Here is a 17345-nt window from a genome sequence, read left to right as displayed (position 1 = left end):
AATTGATTATGTTTGGAGTTCATTGCACACTTGATTAGACTTTCCTGTAATATGTGTCAATTACATAGAAGCGACTCTGTGTGATGATAATGCTCCCACCACCATGCTTCACTTTGCTTAAGCTGTTCTTGGAATCACACATTATATGGATAAGGTATATGGCTCAACCAGCCATATGTGTTTCTTTCCCAAACTGTTAGCACAAACTTGGTGGCACTTTAATGCTGCCAGCTTCATAGAGATTGGAAGTGTATGGAAGATCTCCTGCTATGGAGCATTGGACCTCAACCCTTATAGAATACTTTTGGGATCAATGTGAACACTGACTCCACCCCAAGTCTCCCTACATCACTTAGATCCGGACCTGACTTCACTAATATTCTTTTGGCTGAACAAGCAGAAATCTTCTCAAGCACACTTCAAAGTCTGGTGGAACATCTCCCCAGAAAAATTTGGATCGTCTTATATTAAAATTAATTTCGAGGTGACACCGCTTACACAGTCCTCTTGGAATCGTCGGCCGAGCCGTACGTCATTCCGGACTTCGCTCTACGTTCCAGTTGTTGTGGAAGTTGACAGAGAATGGTCATTCGAGAATAAACGCTATCACAGCTCCGCAACATCGTCCATCAATTTTCCAATATAAAAATTACTTTTACCAGGTGTAGGCCGAGGCCAGGATTCATGTCCCCGGTTTAACCTTCGGTGTAACGGAGCTCTCAGGGGTGCTCGGAATACGAGACACACTCGTGGTACATGAGCAAATCCAGGAGGAGCAACAACTTTTCCGAGTTTTATGACTTTATTACTAGGACAATTTTTAAATAAATATAAACAGACAGCTGACATCATACACAGTCATTTCTTGTTTAAGAATTAACTTTGTTTATTTTATTTATCTATTTATTATTTTAAAGTGTAAAACATAAGGATATGGCATGGTCATTCTATCCATTGAGTTCATGAATAGACAGATCCAGTCAGCTCTCCTTTGTGTTGCTGTTGTTGTTGTTGATAGATAGATAAGTGCAGTACGAATCCTGCAGGTTCAGAATTTCATCTTGGAGCCTGTAGCAGGGTTTCCATCTCTGAAAGGAAATGAATAAACAGTAGGTGGGCTTGTTAAAACATCAGGTGGACCAGGCCATTTTGTGTCAATAAACAGTGCAAAAAAACAACCAAACCAAGGTTTACGACTAACAACACACATTCTCCTCATGAGTACACTGCCCTGAGGGTTGTGCTGCTCTGCTATTATTAATAGTATAATGATCAAGGTGTTTCTGTTCTTTTGTTAAGTGCAGCTCCACGGAAATATTAATTATGTTTAAAAGCTAATTATCATTGGTTTCCCAGAATTTTCAATTATTAGAATTAGCTCCATAGATTTATTATTGCACCCAGTGGTTAAAATTGGAACCGCAACCAGCACTAATAGACATCCTTTGGGAGAGGAATCATGCTGCCCCTACACCTGAAAAAGGAAGAGCAAACAGGACAGTTAATTGCAGGGGTTTTCTATGCATTTACACCAAACTGGTCTAAAACTAATCCACATATTAAATTTAGACAATGTACACAAACTTTTATCATAAAATTAGCTGAAAGATAATATGTAGACAATATACCTCAGTCCATCGAAAACACATGTGCACCACAGAATTTACAGAATTAATCAAAAGGAATTTCTCTCAACTTATTTTTTTATTGCCATGTTGTTATTAAGGTTGTCCTTGATGGCCATTGTGGCTTCACTGAGTATAACCACATGATTACCAAACACGTTTATTACTTAGCTGTAAATTTTTGCTAATATCCCCCATCCCTGTAAAAATAAAAAATGAAATAAATCGTATTATTTTCTTAAACCAAAGCAGTGTATTTACAGCCCATGTGAGGAAAAAAATGTGCAAAAAATCCCAAATAGTTCTCAGCTTAGTGCCATAATCCGCGAAAAGGAGCTCAACGTCCCATTTCACAATCCTCAACTCAACTTTTCTCAGTCATGATTAAATCACGGGCAGCTATTTCTTAATCTAATCCTCGGGGGAATTAAAGAAATGCATGATGGACAAAAAAACAATTGAAATAAACAATTTTTTCATTGACTCAGATGTACACACACTTTGTAACTGAAACTCTGCACATTTAAACACCCATACTGTCTTCATCCATCTTCATTATTTCAATAATTATCCCACTAGGGGAATGTTCTCTTGTGTGTTCTGCCACGTTATAGTAGAGAAAAAAAACTATTTTGTGGCTGCCAGTGAAAATGAAAAGTGTAGTAATCTGTGGTTTTTGGTTAGTTAATCACAGATAAATGGCTTAAGAGAGAAACAAATTCACCCCGTACAAACTGAATGGCATTCTTAAATTATATTTTTGTTCCAGCCTCACTATAATGTGGTCTGTTAGTGGTGCAATGAGATTGAGATGTCGCCCTTCATCACTACTTAATATAGTGATACAACAGCACTTTAGTGCTTTCATCTGGCCAGCTGTCTCATCTCCTTATTTATGTACCCAAGGCCGAACCCTTGAGTCTATTAACAATTGCCACATATAAGAATATAATGTGGGCTTTTTTCAAATCCCTGATTTCAAACAGTAAATTTTCTCCCATCCAATCGAACATTCGAGACGTTCACCATCCTGCCTCGGGAACCGATAACCGGTGCCAGCCAAGCTCAACCGTCGATTGTTTTGATCCGAAAGTCACGCTTCTTGACCGGAAAAAGACCGAGAAAAAGTTCCTAGAGGTTGATCGTCGGATGTCATTATGATTCATGAGCGTAATTTTAAAGTGTTCTGTGTTCCATCCTGGCTGAATCTTCCACTTGTCTTGCGTCGGCCGGATTGGACGTTTTGAGTCGTGTGTAGTATCGAGCCCAGACATCGATTTCAGGGAAATTAGAGTAATTACCGCAAAAAAGGTTTGTCGAAAAAGAAAAAAGAAGAAATCACATGAACCGTCCAAAAAAACAAATACAGATTATCTGTCAGTGATGTTTTGTTCAAAGAAAAGTTCCAGACATGAGGAGCAGTTGGAGCGAGTACATGCAGTATTGCCAAAGACTCAAATTTACACACATGGTGTGCTTTGATTTTGTATTTAGGAATATGAACAGAAAACTTTGCACTTCTATTTACAAAACTCATTAAAAGGTGCCACAAATGAACAACATTTTGCTATGCTGCATCCTTGAGTTTCGAAACGCCTATTGGAAGAGGTAATTTGCTTTTTTTGAAGCATTGTGATCTCAATTTTTGGTGCATAAATGGACAGGTATTTGTCTCACCTGGCTTTTCCATTATATTGCATGTATGTGTTTCTCTCTCTACACTGTTAGCCCAAAGTTGAAGGCACTTTGATGATGCCAGCTCCAAGAAGATATGCTTTACATGGGTTGAAAGTGTGTGAAAGATCTCCTGTCCGGTCTAAAACTTAAACCCTATCGAACACCTTTGGGATGAATGTGAACACTGACTGCACCCCAGGCCTCCTCACCTACATCAGTACCTGACTTTACTAACACCCTGGTGGCTGAGTGATCTCACACAAATGTCCACAGAATTTAGTGGAACATCTTCCCAGAAGAGTGGAGCAAATGGGGAGTGGATGTGAATAGGATGCTCTGTGTGTACATTTAAAAGGCCACCTTTGTGCTTCTTTTTTAGCATACAAGTTTTGCATGCAATGTAGAAACGTAGATGTTTGTGATCAGTGTTGTTCTCCTTTCCAGTTGTTCTGCAACTCTTCTTAAATGACCGCTGTCTCTTTTTTTTTACCTTCTTAATCTTTATCGTTGTGTAATCTTGGATGGTGCACTTGTCCATGAACTTTGCACCTGCATATTATAAAATTATTTACTGGTAACATATGTTAAAGTATGACTTGTTTTCGATGTTGTCTAATATTGCTGTCCTTCAGAACCTCAGGTTGCTTTAGGTTTATTCATAAATTAATTAATTCCTTCCATCCTTCTTTCATTAATTCACTCCCTTGATATTTAGAATTCTCTTGAAGCTGTACAAACAACACCATGAAAAAAAAGCCATGTTTTTGTGAGATACTTGGAGAGCTTTTTGAGCTATTTGTTCTGACATTTCCCAGAGCCGTTCAATGGGATTCAGGGCTGTGTGACTATACAGGCAATTCAATAACATATGGTGCTCAGTCCTTCCTCTCCAAATATGTCTAGTCAAGTCAGGTTTATTTCTATAGCGCTTTTCAAAACAAACATTGTCTCAAAGCAGCTTTACAGGATTTAACAGTTAAAGTTACTGATGTGTGTTTATCCCTGATGAGCAGCCATGGTGACTATGACCAAAAAAAACTCTGTTAGATGTTATGAGGAATAAACCTTGAGAGGAACCAGACTCAAAAGGGGAAACCATCCTCATGTGGGTGATATCAAGAGTGTGATTATAGTCTTTAAAACAATGCAGAACACTGGAGAGTGAGAACTAGCATGAGCACCAGAGTGTGTGATTATGAGTGATGTCCTTTCTACAGTCTTTTACAGTCATTTGAGGTTATGGAATCAGGAGGTACTAAGCAACTCATAAAATAGCTCAACATTTGCGATCATCACAGATCCAACACCAACTTATGCCAGAGCCTTTAAACACTCAAAGAGCTCCACTGTCCAATGTCCAAACTCCACATAAAGTGGGATCCAAATGGCACTGGTACATCTCTAGATGGTTCGGGATGTTTGCGGGGTCGACAAACATCCCGTGTCTATTACATTGGGAGATGATGGCAAAACTGGAACTTGTAACCCTGTGTTGTTGCTCTCAGGACCCACTCATCCAATATAGTCACAGACTAAAGAAAATAATTTTGGCAGTAATGCGTCTTTTGTTATGACTATGACTTTGATGGGCCTTAATGGTTAGGGGAGTAATGTTTAGGACCCCGAGTCTGCCTAAGGCTTGAAAGTGGTGGGTGTACAGTGCAATCTTGATACTCGCAGGGGTTACATTCTATGACCCCTCGCGAGTAACAAATCAAGACGCAAGGTACTTTTGAGGGTTCCTTTTTCAAGGGGAATTGTACATGTACTGTAGTGTATACTCAACATCAATTGTGAATGACTTTTCATAAATTTTTTATTTACTACTTTAAATGAATAATACAATAATAAAATAGTTTTTCAAACATTATGTAATTTATTAGTACAAACTCTGTTTTAAAATGTTACTCCGAGCTTTCGAGAAAAGTCGGGAACTATCGAGGTCGCGAGTATTTGAAAAGTAGAACTAGGTCATGGTGGCCTGGTGTCTATTTTGGTGTCCCTCATTTACAAAATCAGTTTTTTCTCTTTTGGCCAAATTACACCAACCACAAGCATATACCAAAGTTGCCATTTTTGTGTGTGCTCTATGCTTAGGAGGATTTATTACTCTTGTAAATATGTGCAACATTTACCAATCGTGGGGGTCCCCGAGCATGCAGAAGAGGGTAGATAGGACCTCTCTGAGTGAGTTCTGTAACCCATGAACAACAATTTGAAAAGACACATTCGGCTCATCCTAGTTGATATCTGTTATATCATAAAAGAAGACAGCTGGAAAGGTAAAGAAGACTATTTTCTCTTCATTTGTTTATGAGAAGTGCTATTTCATTCAAGAGGCCTGGGTTCGCGTTGCTTCTTGGCTTTAGTGTTGTCAAAAAAATTGAGGAATTAACTGTGAGATCTGAAACCAACAGACTGGAAATCATTATTGTTGGTGTCCTGGAACGAAGAGCTGCTCCCACTGCTCCCATTTGACCTGCAGCTGTTTTGGCCCAGGAAAACAGACAAACGCAGTGTACAATGCTGTGTTTTGTCAGGTATGCACTGAGGAAACTGGCACAATGTTTACAGGCTCTCCGGTTCTGATTTGAATGGTTGGGGGTTCAATCTTGAAGCTGCTTCTTTTGTGCAAGCCTTTTAACACAATTTTCTCAAAAGCTGTTGTGCCATGGCCATCAAGAACGAATTCTGTACTTAATAAATCAAGGTTTCTTCTTCTAGAAGAACAGAACTTTTATTCTCAAGAGGTGCTATATCATGTCTGACCCCAAGAAGTTATGTGAAGAATGAATTTCACTGCATCTGATAAGTCAAGTACTATTTCTCTTTTTTTTTGAACAGACAGAAGAGTTTGGTTCCATTTTGAGGTGTCATCTCAAGGAGTTTTCCTTGCCGTAATTGCCCCTGGCTTGTTCATTAGGGATTATCCAGCTTTAAACTCCTTGTGGTACAGCTGGGCACAGGTTCAAGAGACGGAACCATGAAGAAGATCTTGTATATATGCACTTCAAGTTTATTTGACAGAAACGAGACAGGATACATGAACCAGGTGCTGCAGGTCAGAAACAGGAATGTCTGTGATCTGAGTACAAATCAAAACCTCTGCAATAAACAGAAAGCGTCCAAACTACACATGTCTTCAGACAAACAGAAATTAAAATAACCGGCAATAGAAGATCACGAAGAAGACCTGCAATTAATAATAGCAAGATGAGGAGCTGAACACGTTGAAGGGAGGAAGGGAACAATAAGGCTATGGGAGAACCATGATAAGAACATGAACTGACCGAGACAAAACAGGCTACAGGCAGCGCATTGATCGAAGCAGGAAGTGATTTGACACAGTTAGGAATGCTATGACAAAATATTGCAGCCTTGAAGAAGTGGTTAAGGCACTGGACTTTGGATCAGAAGCTGCCACTGCTGGGCCCTTAACCACCAACTGCTCTGTTGTAATTGTAAGCCACTCTCTATAAGGGCATCTGCCAAATGCTGTAATATAAAAGTAAAATATTGGGGGCAAAAAGAAATTTAATTGAAAGTCCCTAGAGCAAGGTTAAGGGCCTTGCTCAGGGCCCCAGCAGTGGCTGAGATTTGAACTCACTAATTGGCTCACTAATTGGCTCACTAAGCTAACACTTCCCCATAATAAAAGTCTTCATGCAGGTCTTGGTAGAATTTCGAGTCTTAAACTGAACCTCAACGACATTTTGGCAAAGGATTGAGACTGGATAAAGACCTCACAAAGCACAGAGTCACTGAGGTGGTCAAGAAGGAAGCACTTTTTACTCGAGTAAATTACAATCATTACATTTAAGGCGACCCGATTAATTCCTGCCACTTCAAATGCCAAATGTTTAGTCTCTGAGACAAAGGAGCCAGATAAACATCCCTGGGCTTAACCTATTAGCTAGCTTCAACTTCAGGATGTGTAAGCTGAAGACCATAGCAATGTAATAATAACAATTCAACAGCTTGACATCCAGCCAGTAAAGAGTAGAGGTACAGTAATAAATATAAATATATATATCCGTCCGTCCATCCGTCCACCCGCCCGCCCGCCTGCCCATTCATCCATCCATCCATCCATCCATCCATCCATCCATCCATCCATCCATCCATCCATCCATCCATCCATCCATCCATCCATCCATCCATCCATCCATCCATCTATCTATCTATCTATCTATCTATAATAGCTTGCCACGTGACCTAGCTTAACTTAGCCAGATTGTCTGATGTTACCGTTTCAAATCTCCCATCAAACCGCAGGTGTCAAGTTGATGTTTGTCAGCGATTGTCTTTCACGTTATTTAAAACTATATAAATAAAATATACGTTTTACTTAAGTTAGTGTGTTTTAGACTTTTTGGAATGTTGATGAAAAAATAAAGGCATAAAAATGAATGGAAAAGATGTAATTATGTAGTAATAAGAGTTCCTTGGCAATGGAAAAGATGAGAAAAAATGGGAGCGTGGATTTATTACCATACCGTACCGCCGGGTTCGCTGTCTGTTTACAAGCCACTGATGTCTGTGGTGTAGTCAGGAGTTGAACTCGCACTCCATAATTTAAAAAAATGTTAAGTCATAAGTCATGCACATTGGTTAGTTATATTATGCCAAGCTTGAACGTGCTTGCAGGAGATTTGGATTGTGAAATGCACCTTTTTTCCAACACATTGTACCTTAAAAACAAAAAGAAAAAGGCCAAATAATAACTGACCATTAAAATAAAGCTGGTCCCACGACAGTTACGCATTACTCGGGGACCAATCTTAGGAATGGTACATGTTTTATGACAGATGGATTTTAAAAGCCAAGTCATTAAATTTAGTTAAAGTAGGGCTGCGTTTGTTAACTTTCTTGGCATGTTTATGTTCCCTGAGTGCAGTGCAGCTGGATTAGCGAGCTACAAGTTGACACGTGCATTGACATTGGTGGTTGCTATTGGCATGAGAATTGTACCCCATTATCATTTTGAGCTACACTTGCTCTTCAGGGTACCAGAGATTCCTGGGTACCCCTTTCACTCTCTGGACCAGGCTGATCCATCTTTCTTGGTAGTCTTGCTTCTTGATGGAGTTCTCATCAATTGAAAAAATATTTGCCATTGCTGAGAATGGCTCCAAATAAACACTCCAAGATTACTGTGGATGTTAGAACTTAGAAACCATTATGATAGTGGCTTTGGACTGGAAATGATATAATATATGATATAAAATATATATATATATATATATATATATATATATATCACAAAGAATGGGTGAATTTTACTTCTTTCAGCAAGTAGTCCATTTGAATTGAGGGTATTAAATAAGGCACGTGTATGCTATTATACTCTAGGACTTACTGTCCAACCCAGATGTTTCCTATACAGCACATACCGAAAGATTTTATTCCTTTCATACTATACGTTTTTTTAAAATTGGTCCTAGTCTATAGTTCTATTTAATGTTATCGGACATAAAAAATTAGTTTCTGTTGGTGATGTTAAAAAATGCTTTCATTCCCTAAAGACGTTGTTACTACGGAAACAACGACGTATTACACACAGCAAAGTGAACTAACACACACGCCTCCATACAGACGCAAACAAACGTGCAGTCGAGCCCTCGAGAGACACAGTAAAACAGAGTTCAGATATACGATTCTAAAAAATAGTGCTGTTCGACAAATTCGGAGAAGGCACTGCTCAACCCCGGCGTTCTGTAACAGCTAAGACACCATCACTTCTCGCCTTGTAAATAGTTCGGTTTGTTTCTCATCCCAGCTGTTCGCCCATCTCTGATATATTTTAGTCATGAAAAAAAAAAAAAAATAAATCAAGACACAAAAAGAAAACAGCCGTGGCTTCGTAACTATCACCAGAGATCGTTTTCGCTCCAGGTGTTTAAGATCCGTTGACCTTACAAAACTCATTTCCATGTCTTCAAATATATCTTTCTAGAAGCCAGACAATGGATGGTCTAAACCTGGTCCTTAAGACATGGTTATCTGGTGAATCTCACACACACTCTCACACACTCATACACACACACACACACACACACACACACACACGCTGTCTTCTTAGGACGAACTGTTCCAGCAAGCAGCGTGGCTCCTTTTTGCTGACTGGAGCTCGGAACTGCAGAGGCAAGCAAAAAAAAAATTTGAAAAAAGAAAATAAGGGTAAAATGTTAACAATCATACATTTTGAGTTTCCTTATTAAAACATCCTTCATTGAGGAGTTGGTCTATTTTCACTACTGTATTTTTGTATTTAAAAATGCTAAAAAATACTTTTACAAGGGAGCATGATAACTTCTTCGCAAACCTTCCACCAATTGGTCGAGTTTGATCTGTTCTGTGATCATATGGATCAATTTTCTGTTCTGATCTCAAAGAAATGTGAGCAAAATACTGAGTAGGCACCAATCAGAGGCTGCATTTTTATGGTCATCATGTCGAACTTCTTACAAACTATTGCAAAGTATTTCCTATTTTATATTTTAAATACATATTTAAAGTACATGTATTATTAATACTGTCCATTTATGTATACCATTAAACAGGTATGTGCTTATTGAACATCCCATTCCAAATTTGCTGTTATAATAACCTCCACTCTTCTAGGAAGATGTTCCACTAGATTTCAAGGACATTGCTGAGATTTCGTTTAGCCACAGTGTTAGTAAAGTCAGATACTGATGTAGGTAAGAAGGTGAGGAGGCCTGGGGTGCAGTCAGCATTCACATTCATCCCAAAGTTGTTCAATAGTGTTGGAGATCTTTAGCAGGTCAATCGAGATGTTCCACACATATCCGACCCATGAAAAGCAGATCTTCATGGAGCTGGAGCATTGTCATGCTGGGGGAGGTTTGGGTCTCTTAGTTGAAGTTAAGGGGAAAATAAATTCGAAAGCATTCTATACAATTGTGTGCTTACAACTTTGTGCTTTGTGGAAACAGATATGGCTGGAAGGAATCAGGTGTCCCAGTACTTTTGTCCATATTGTGCAAGTGCACTGAGTAACTGCACTGAAATAAACAGCCAAAACAATCCAAATGTTTATTTTAATTTTTTGCCCAGTTTCAGACACAACAACTGTTATAGAAGTGCTTTTCTGCACCATGTTTACGTTCGTATTGTCTCATTTTGTCTTGTGTCGTCTCAGCCGTAGCTTCAGTGGTGAATTTAAATCTGCTAATATACTGAAAGAAAAAGCATTTCAGCCGATCTCTGACAAATCAAATATCTACTCTAAACGAGTAAATTGTAAACAAGTGTAAACGAGTTCTCCTGCCGGTTCAGGCCGTACGCGAGCCGCAAACGTTTTAAGATATTAAGGGTCTGCGTCTAGACAGCTTGTTTCATGAAAGAGTAATATTTATGGCTCGGTTGTATAAAAACAGCGGTGTCTTTCCACTCCCCCGTGCGAACCCTGCTACCACAGGCCTTCCGCGAGCCGAGGAATACTTGGAGTGGTTCGTCAAAAACACTTGGAATGCAGTACGTTCGAATTTCCCCGAGCAATCTATTAAGATTTTTCTCATAAAAGAAATTATCCGGCTGTTAAAATAATTTTTTTTGTCTTTGCAAAAAAAAACCTGACTTTTATTCATTCACTGCTGGAAAAAAAAACATCTCAGCAAGTGGAAATATTTTTGCTACATTTATAATATTGTATTAAATATTTAATATTATAGTATGACAATAAATCAAATATATATATATATTTCAGGCCATTTGGAGACATTTTACGCTTGAAATTTGCTCTACTGACGGATCGATTTGCAGATCACTTTTTTTCTCAACATGAGCAAAACGATTTGCCGAAACAATGTGGGGGATAAAAATCTACAAACCTGAAATAAGTAATAATATCCAAAAATTGCTTTATTAATCCTATTATTGTACAAATGTAACTATAGTCAGTTTATTTTCCCTTTTAAAGATTTTAAAGATACTCATTCATAAAACAGGAAATTAGACACTTGGGGCCAATATTTACATTTACATTTACATTTACATTTGCGGCATTTAGCAGACGCCCTTATCCAGAGCGACGTACAAACGTGCTTTAAATCTCTAATAATGAATAAATCTACACTGGTACGCATGATTACAAACTTAGGTAGGTCTTCAGTCGTCGCTTGAAGATAATCAGGGACTTTGCTGTACGGACATCTAGGGGAAGTTCATTCCACCACCTCGGTGCCAGAACAGAGAAGAGCCATACAATATAATGTATGTATAAAAACAAAGTTATGTATTGGGACCCCTGAATTTTCCAGCCATATGTGGTTCTTCCGCAAGTTGGCAAGTTCCGCAAATATATATATACACGATTGTATATAATGTCTTTGTACTGTAGCATGAAATTTTCCCTTTACTTGAACTAGGAGACCCAAACCTGTTCCAGCATGACACAAAGTGCACAAAGCAAACTCCATTAATACATGCTTTACACGGTTTGGAGTGGAACAGCGCCTCCTCCAGACCTCAGATTTCAACCCTATTGAACATGAAAGTAAATACTGACTGTACTGACTGTCAGAAATTCAAAAGAACCTGCACCTGAGGTCTTGGTTGCTTGCGTCGTCCATCCCTCTTACTTCCTGCTCTGTGCAGACGTTGACCTTCAAGGTCTCACTACGCACAGCATGGACGCCACTTATCTCCTTACAGATGCTTCTGTAAATCATAGTCCACGTTAAAGAACAAACACGTGTCCGGAACGAACCGAGAGTCGAATCCAAGTAGGATTAACAACAGAAATCACACAGTCTTGGCTGCCATTACTTCTTGGTTTTCTCCAGCCTTCTGATCTGAAGCTCGCGATCCTCCAAGATTCGTCGAAGCGAATGAATTTCCCGGTCTTTGTCCTGCAGCTCCCTCTGCAGTCGATGGTTGGTATCCTCCAGGGTCTCGCAGTAGACCTGCGATACAATAAGAGCTTTAAAACACTGGGGTACTTCTTTTTTTTAAATCTCGCATAGCGGCATAAATGGCTCAAACCTTGCTTTCTTCCAGACTATCAAAGGGACCGGGTGGGTCGTCCAAGCACAGGAACCCTCTCACTACTTCACTAAAAAAATACAAGTGTGTGTATATTTATTGATTTGGCAAACAAAGGAAGACAAAGGATTATACCAAAAACGTGAAACTGCAATACTAGTATGCAATCCTAAGTTCGGCTAATGCCTAATAGACATCTTGTAGCAGAAAATTTCAAAGAATCAGCATTTAGTATTTATGTGAATTGTCTGAATTCATTCACGTGGCCGCCATTTCGTTCTGAGCGTATTATTTGTTACTATAGAAGCGATATTCTACATATTTTTTATTTGTCACAAATGTAGTTGTGTTGTATAGAAATAAACTTGACTTGTGAAAAATTGTGCAAATGTATTTAGATGTGCAAAAGGCAAATACAAATTGTATGGACTGTAATGAGGTATGACAATAACAAACCAAAAACAGTAAAGATATTGTATGAACGTCATAATCGTTGGAATGTTTAATAACATGCTGAAAAGAGTTTCTGTTACAGAAAATCACTTACAGGCTTAACTGCCCTGTGGAAGGGTAAATTCTGGATGTTTGTAGCTAATGCCAGCTTGGCATTAAACAATCAAATAGTTGGGAAATTGTACTTAATGTTTTTCCTTGAATCTTCATGAGGATTTGAAAACCCTAAGACTACGCCGTTGTTCCAAACAATCTGACTCATCAGTGGCTCAGACCCATAACTTTGTTTAATTTTCTTCTAACAGCGCCCCCTGGTGGAACCAGCTGACATATTTTCTAAATAATAGTGGTATTACTCTAAACCTCCACATCACATCCAAAATCAAATCACAAATTGTCCAAAAAACTTTGATGCTCAGACAAATCTATTTGAATGTAATTACACAAACCTTCTTAGCTTTACAAGCTGCATATGTTACCCAGGTACCTGTTAGTTATGTCTTTCTGAGCGACCAGATTCTGGAGGAATGCCTGCAAGCCCTGTTGTCTCTCTTCCAAAAAGTTCATGTCATAGTTGTCTTTGAAGCGACGTTTGGGTGGCAACGAGAGTCTGAATTTGGGAAACATCTCTCGGAGCTTTCACACACACAACGGAAAAAGAGGAACTACGTGAGACCGTAACAATACCTCGATGGCTTTGCTGTCACCTGACACAAGTGACTTCCACCCTACCTTGTCATTGAGCCTGACGAAATCTGTGTAGCGCCGAAAAACCACCCAGCTCTCGTCTGGGGCTCTTCTTACCAAGACCTTGTAGACCTGCAACGTGTGAAAACATCACTTCTAGTATATTGGAACAGTCAGATATTTTGTGTTTCCTATTAAACAGCATGCGCTGATGACTACTAGACACGTCTATTTTTTTTTTGTGATTTCTGCATGGCATGAATTACTCACACCCTTCAAGTCACGTATACTTGAGCTTCTGAAAGTGATAAAAACACACTTTATTCTGTTAAAGAAGCATTACAAGGACACGGTCCCCAGTTTTATCCCAATGCTGTTTGTTTTACTACAAGGGCATTATTTTCCTCCCAGAACAAACATTCCCAGTTTGTTCAGCATACATTGATACTCTGTCTGATAACTAAGACTCCTTCCTTCTTCACATATCCATTTATTTTTTATGGCATTTGGCCTTATAGTGACTTACAGTTACCTCAGGTATACAGCTAAGCAACTGAGGGTTAAGCACCTTGTTTAAGGGCCCAGCAATGGCAGCTTGGTGGTGCTGGAGTTTAAACGCATGACCTTCCGGTTAGAAGTCTAACATCTTATCTACTAAGTGACCACCTTCCCATATCCGAGTTTGTTAGAAAGCTGGGGTCAGAGCGCAGGGTCAGCCATGATACAGCACCCCTGGAGCAGACAGGGTTAAGGGCCTTGCTCAAACCTCCACCCTCTGATCAGTAACCCAGAGTCTTATCCACTGATCTACGACTTCCCCACCATTCATCCTCATCTTCTGTTTAGCCATAACAGATTTAGTTTTATATATATATATCTCCACTGTCAAAGGCTTACCGTAAACTTTGCTCTCTCCTCCATGACTTCATACCCGAGTAAGGTTGGTACAGGCGGTCGGTCGCTCCACTTGTCCGTACTGGTTCTCGCCTTGTTTTCTCTCCTGGCATGATCTGGAAGACTACTCAGCGATGAGCTTCTCCTGTACGAGTGTGTAGTGCGTCCAGTCAGGGAGATCTCCATAGGATGAAGGCTTAGAGGATTGAAAGAACATTAAACAAATAAAAAAACACTTCTGTGAAACATGGATGGAGATCCATCTTCTTGTTTATTTTTTCATATGTTTTATTATTTATATTTAACTAATATTTAATGCAGAGTTTAAAAATATATCCCAAAATATAAGAATTAAAACCAGCCTACCAGCAGTGCAGGATGATCAGCATGAAAATGATTTCCTCCTTTCTTTTTTTTTTAGATTGAGGTTGGGTCTGAAATTAGCTCATGACTGGACCAGCATCCTCTAATACACTGGACTAGTTTCAGCGAGGGGCGGGGTCTCAGTATGATAGACAGCCCTTGCAACCAATCATGTGTCGCTGCAACCAAAGTAAAGGCGTGTACCCACGTGATCACTACTAATGCTAAAAAAAAAAAAAAGAAAAAGAAAATCAGCTTGATAAAATAAATAACATAAGACTTTTTTAAGTCTACATATCGATACCAGTTTTTTAATAGTAATTCTAGGACATATGAATATAAAATATATGGAATTATTTTAAATATATATATTGCCCCAGGTTGTTATAATCAATATTCAAATTATATTATTTAAATATTAATTACTGTAAAATTACATCGACTGATTAGTAATATCAAATTATAATACAATTTAATTATAAAAATATACAAAAATATATACTTGTTATTTTATGGTTAAAACATTGATTATTTGCCATTAAAAATTTTTTTATTTGTTTGTTTCACTTTCACGCTATTTTCTGGGGGAGAGTGGAAAAAATACTACAATACCGCCCCCTGCTGTTCTACTTTGGAAAAACATGGGCCAAAAACGTGTCTAAAGCAACGTAAAAAGGCAAAAATTCATTTCAGTTTCATTATGAATGCTCAGAAAAAGACTTAAACCGTACACTACATACTGAAAACACAACTGTGAGTAACTGAGCAACTCCAGATCTATGAGTTTCTATTTGGATTGTCATTTTATGTAAACTACAATAGCTTGAGACTGCAATATTCATGAACAGTTTTTACATTTAAGGACGCATAAAACCCACCTCAACAATGATGGAACTATAACGAATGGGCATTTAGTGATGAGGATGGGTTCATTTTTGAGTCTGGTTCCTCTCAAGGTTTCTTCCTCATACCCTTTAAGGAAGGTTTTTTTTGTATTTGCCACAGTCACTACTGGTTTACTCATTATGAATCATGTATCTTGTGTGACTTTGGGAAAAAGTCCATTATTAAAAGCAGAAAAAAATGTATTCAACTGTAACATCGAATGATTAGAAATCAACTAACAAATGCATCAATTTTGGAAATCGAACAAAATCATTTGGAATCATTTCAAAACAAGATCATTAATACTCATGTGCACTTATAACATTTAAACTATTTAAAGGATTTTGAGATTATTCTGTTTTGGAAAGGTGAAACTGGTTCATGCTTTCGATTAGGAGTTCATGCCCCAGTATTACCAAGCTACCACTCTTAGGGCCCCAGAGCAAGGCCCTTAACCCTCAGTGCTCCAGACATTCTGATCAAATGTTCTAAAAATGCCTTTAGCACTAAGCTAGCACTAGGGTATGAGTTGTAAAGGGCTGGTCATTAATCCAAGGCCATCAAGTTTCTAATTTAATCCTGTCCACTGCGTAATATCAAAATCAAGATGTCATTTTTGTCCATTTGAAGCAGGTTTGGTGAATCGTTTCGTCGTCGAAGACGTAGTTTGTCTAAAGGATGTTTGTCTAAAGGAATTATTAGATGCTTCAGGGTTTCCAAGAAACCTATTATAAGCTGATTACATCATGGGAATTCCCAGACTACTTGGCTCTAGGCCTGGATTCAACTGTGCATTATGGGAGATCATCAGGTTCACTTGTCAGAAATCTGAACACAGCTGGAGCTTTATTCATTTCTGAATTAATGCACAATAATAAACAGTTCTGTATCATGGACGCCATGTGACTGGAAACCATGTGCTGGTTCATGAAATGCACCAGTTAATCCATAACCCTTTTTTTTATTTATTTAATGAGCTTATTTGTGTTTATTTATACATAAAAAAAACACGTTTCTAAATGAAAGCTTTTCAAAAAAGAGTGATTAAATAGACAAAATTTAGTTTTTTTTTTAAACCCGGAAGTAACTTCAAGGCTTCCAGCAAAACGGCTCGTGCTAACCCCGCTTCCTGTGCGCTGATTGGACAGTTGGGATGTCAATCACTGTACATGGTTGTGGCCAAAAAAAAAAAAACGTGCTGTAGATGATCATTTTCGTTTCACTTTATTATTATTTGTTTATATGTTTATTTGTTTGCTTATTTCTTAATATATTTATTAGCATTTATTTATTAGAATTCACACATACCAACGCATAAGGCTTGCAATAGCAATGCTACATGTCCAATAATAATAATAATACTTTAATAATTAATAATTAATAATAATAATTATTATTATTATTCTTATTATTATTGCTGCATCTGCTCAGTTCTCACTATAAACCTGTACCTTGTTTCAGTCTCAATAACTTCAAATGATATTTTAATCTATATTTTAATAATTGTATTTTTGCTATTAAAGACATGAAGCTGAAAGTTTTTATTTTATCAATAATATTGTTATTACTTATATATAATTTTATGAATTAATTTAGAATCCAAAAATTAAATGTAAAAAAAAATATATAAAAAAAAAAAGTCATGCTTGCATATATATCATTTTTATTATTATTATTATTATTATTATTATTTTATTATTTTTTTTTTTTTTACATTTATTTTTATTTTTTTATAAAAGTGGATGGGGTGTT

The 17345-nt window shown here is 37.9% G+C and overlaps 1 protein-coding gene across 2 annotated transcripts; it reads right to left on the bottom strand.

Annotated features, from left to right (window-relative positions):
• Window positions 1–994: 994 nt before the first annotated feature.
• On the bottom strand, window positions 995–14802 carry LOC310727060 (sorting nexin-16). Of its 2 annotated transcripts, XM_083543127.1 has the most exons (9): window positions 14712–14802; window positions 14349–14541; window positions 13497–13583; window positions 13252–13400; window positions 12312–12381; window positions 12096–12232; window positions 11871–11987; window positions 9368–9438; window positions 995–1088 (listed from the first exon to the last, which is right to left on the bottom strand). In XM_083543127.1, the coding sequence occupies exons 1-8, from the start codon at window positions 14732–14734 to the stop codon at window positions 9381–9383; spliced, it is 834 nt and encodes a 277-aa protein (XP_083399253.1). In that variant the 5' UTR covers window positions 14735–14802; the 3' UTR covers window positions 995–1088; window positions 9368–9380. The 2 variants fall into 2 exon arrangements, with proteins under 2 accessions (XP_083399253.1, XP_083399252.1); XM_083543126.1 differs by lacking the exon at window positions 995–1088 and having other exon boundaries at window positions 7477–9438.
• Between the last annotated feature and the right edge of the window lie 2543 nt (window positions 14803–17345).

Source organism: Silurus aristotelis (genome assembly GCF_946808225.1).
Source record: "Silurus aristotelis genome assembly, chromosome: 5".
Taxonomy (NCBI): Eukaryota; Metazoa; Chordata; class Actinopteri; order Siluriformes; family Siluridae; genus Silurus; species Silurus aristotelis.
Note: the sequence above shows the minus strand (reverse complement) of the source record. Positions and strands in the feature narration are given on the sequence as shown.

Excerpts from the sequence above, each read along its gene's own strand:
- LOC310727060 (XM_083543127.1), bottom strand. The coding sequence starts at position 14,734 with ATGCTGATCATCCTGCACTGCTG. Across the intron at positions 13,584-14,348 it reads AGGAGAGAGCAAAGTTTACG|GTCTACAAGGTCTTGGTAAG; the intron begins GTAAGCCTTTGA and ends CACACGTTGCAG. Across the intron at positions 11,988-12,095 it reads AGGCTGGAGAAAACCAAGAA|AAGCATCTGTAAGGAGATAA; the intron begins GTAATGGCAGCC and ends TATGATTTACAG.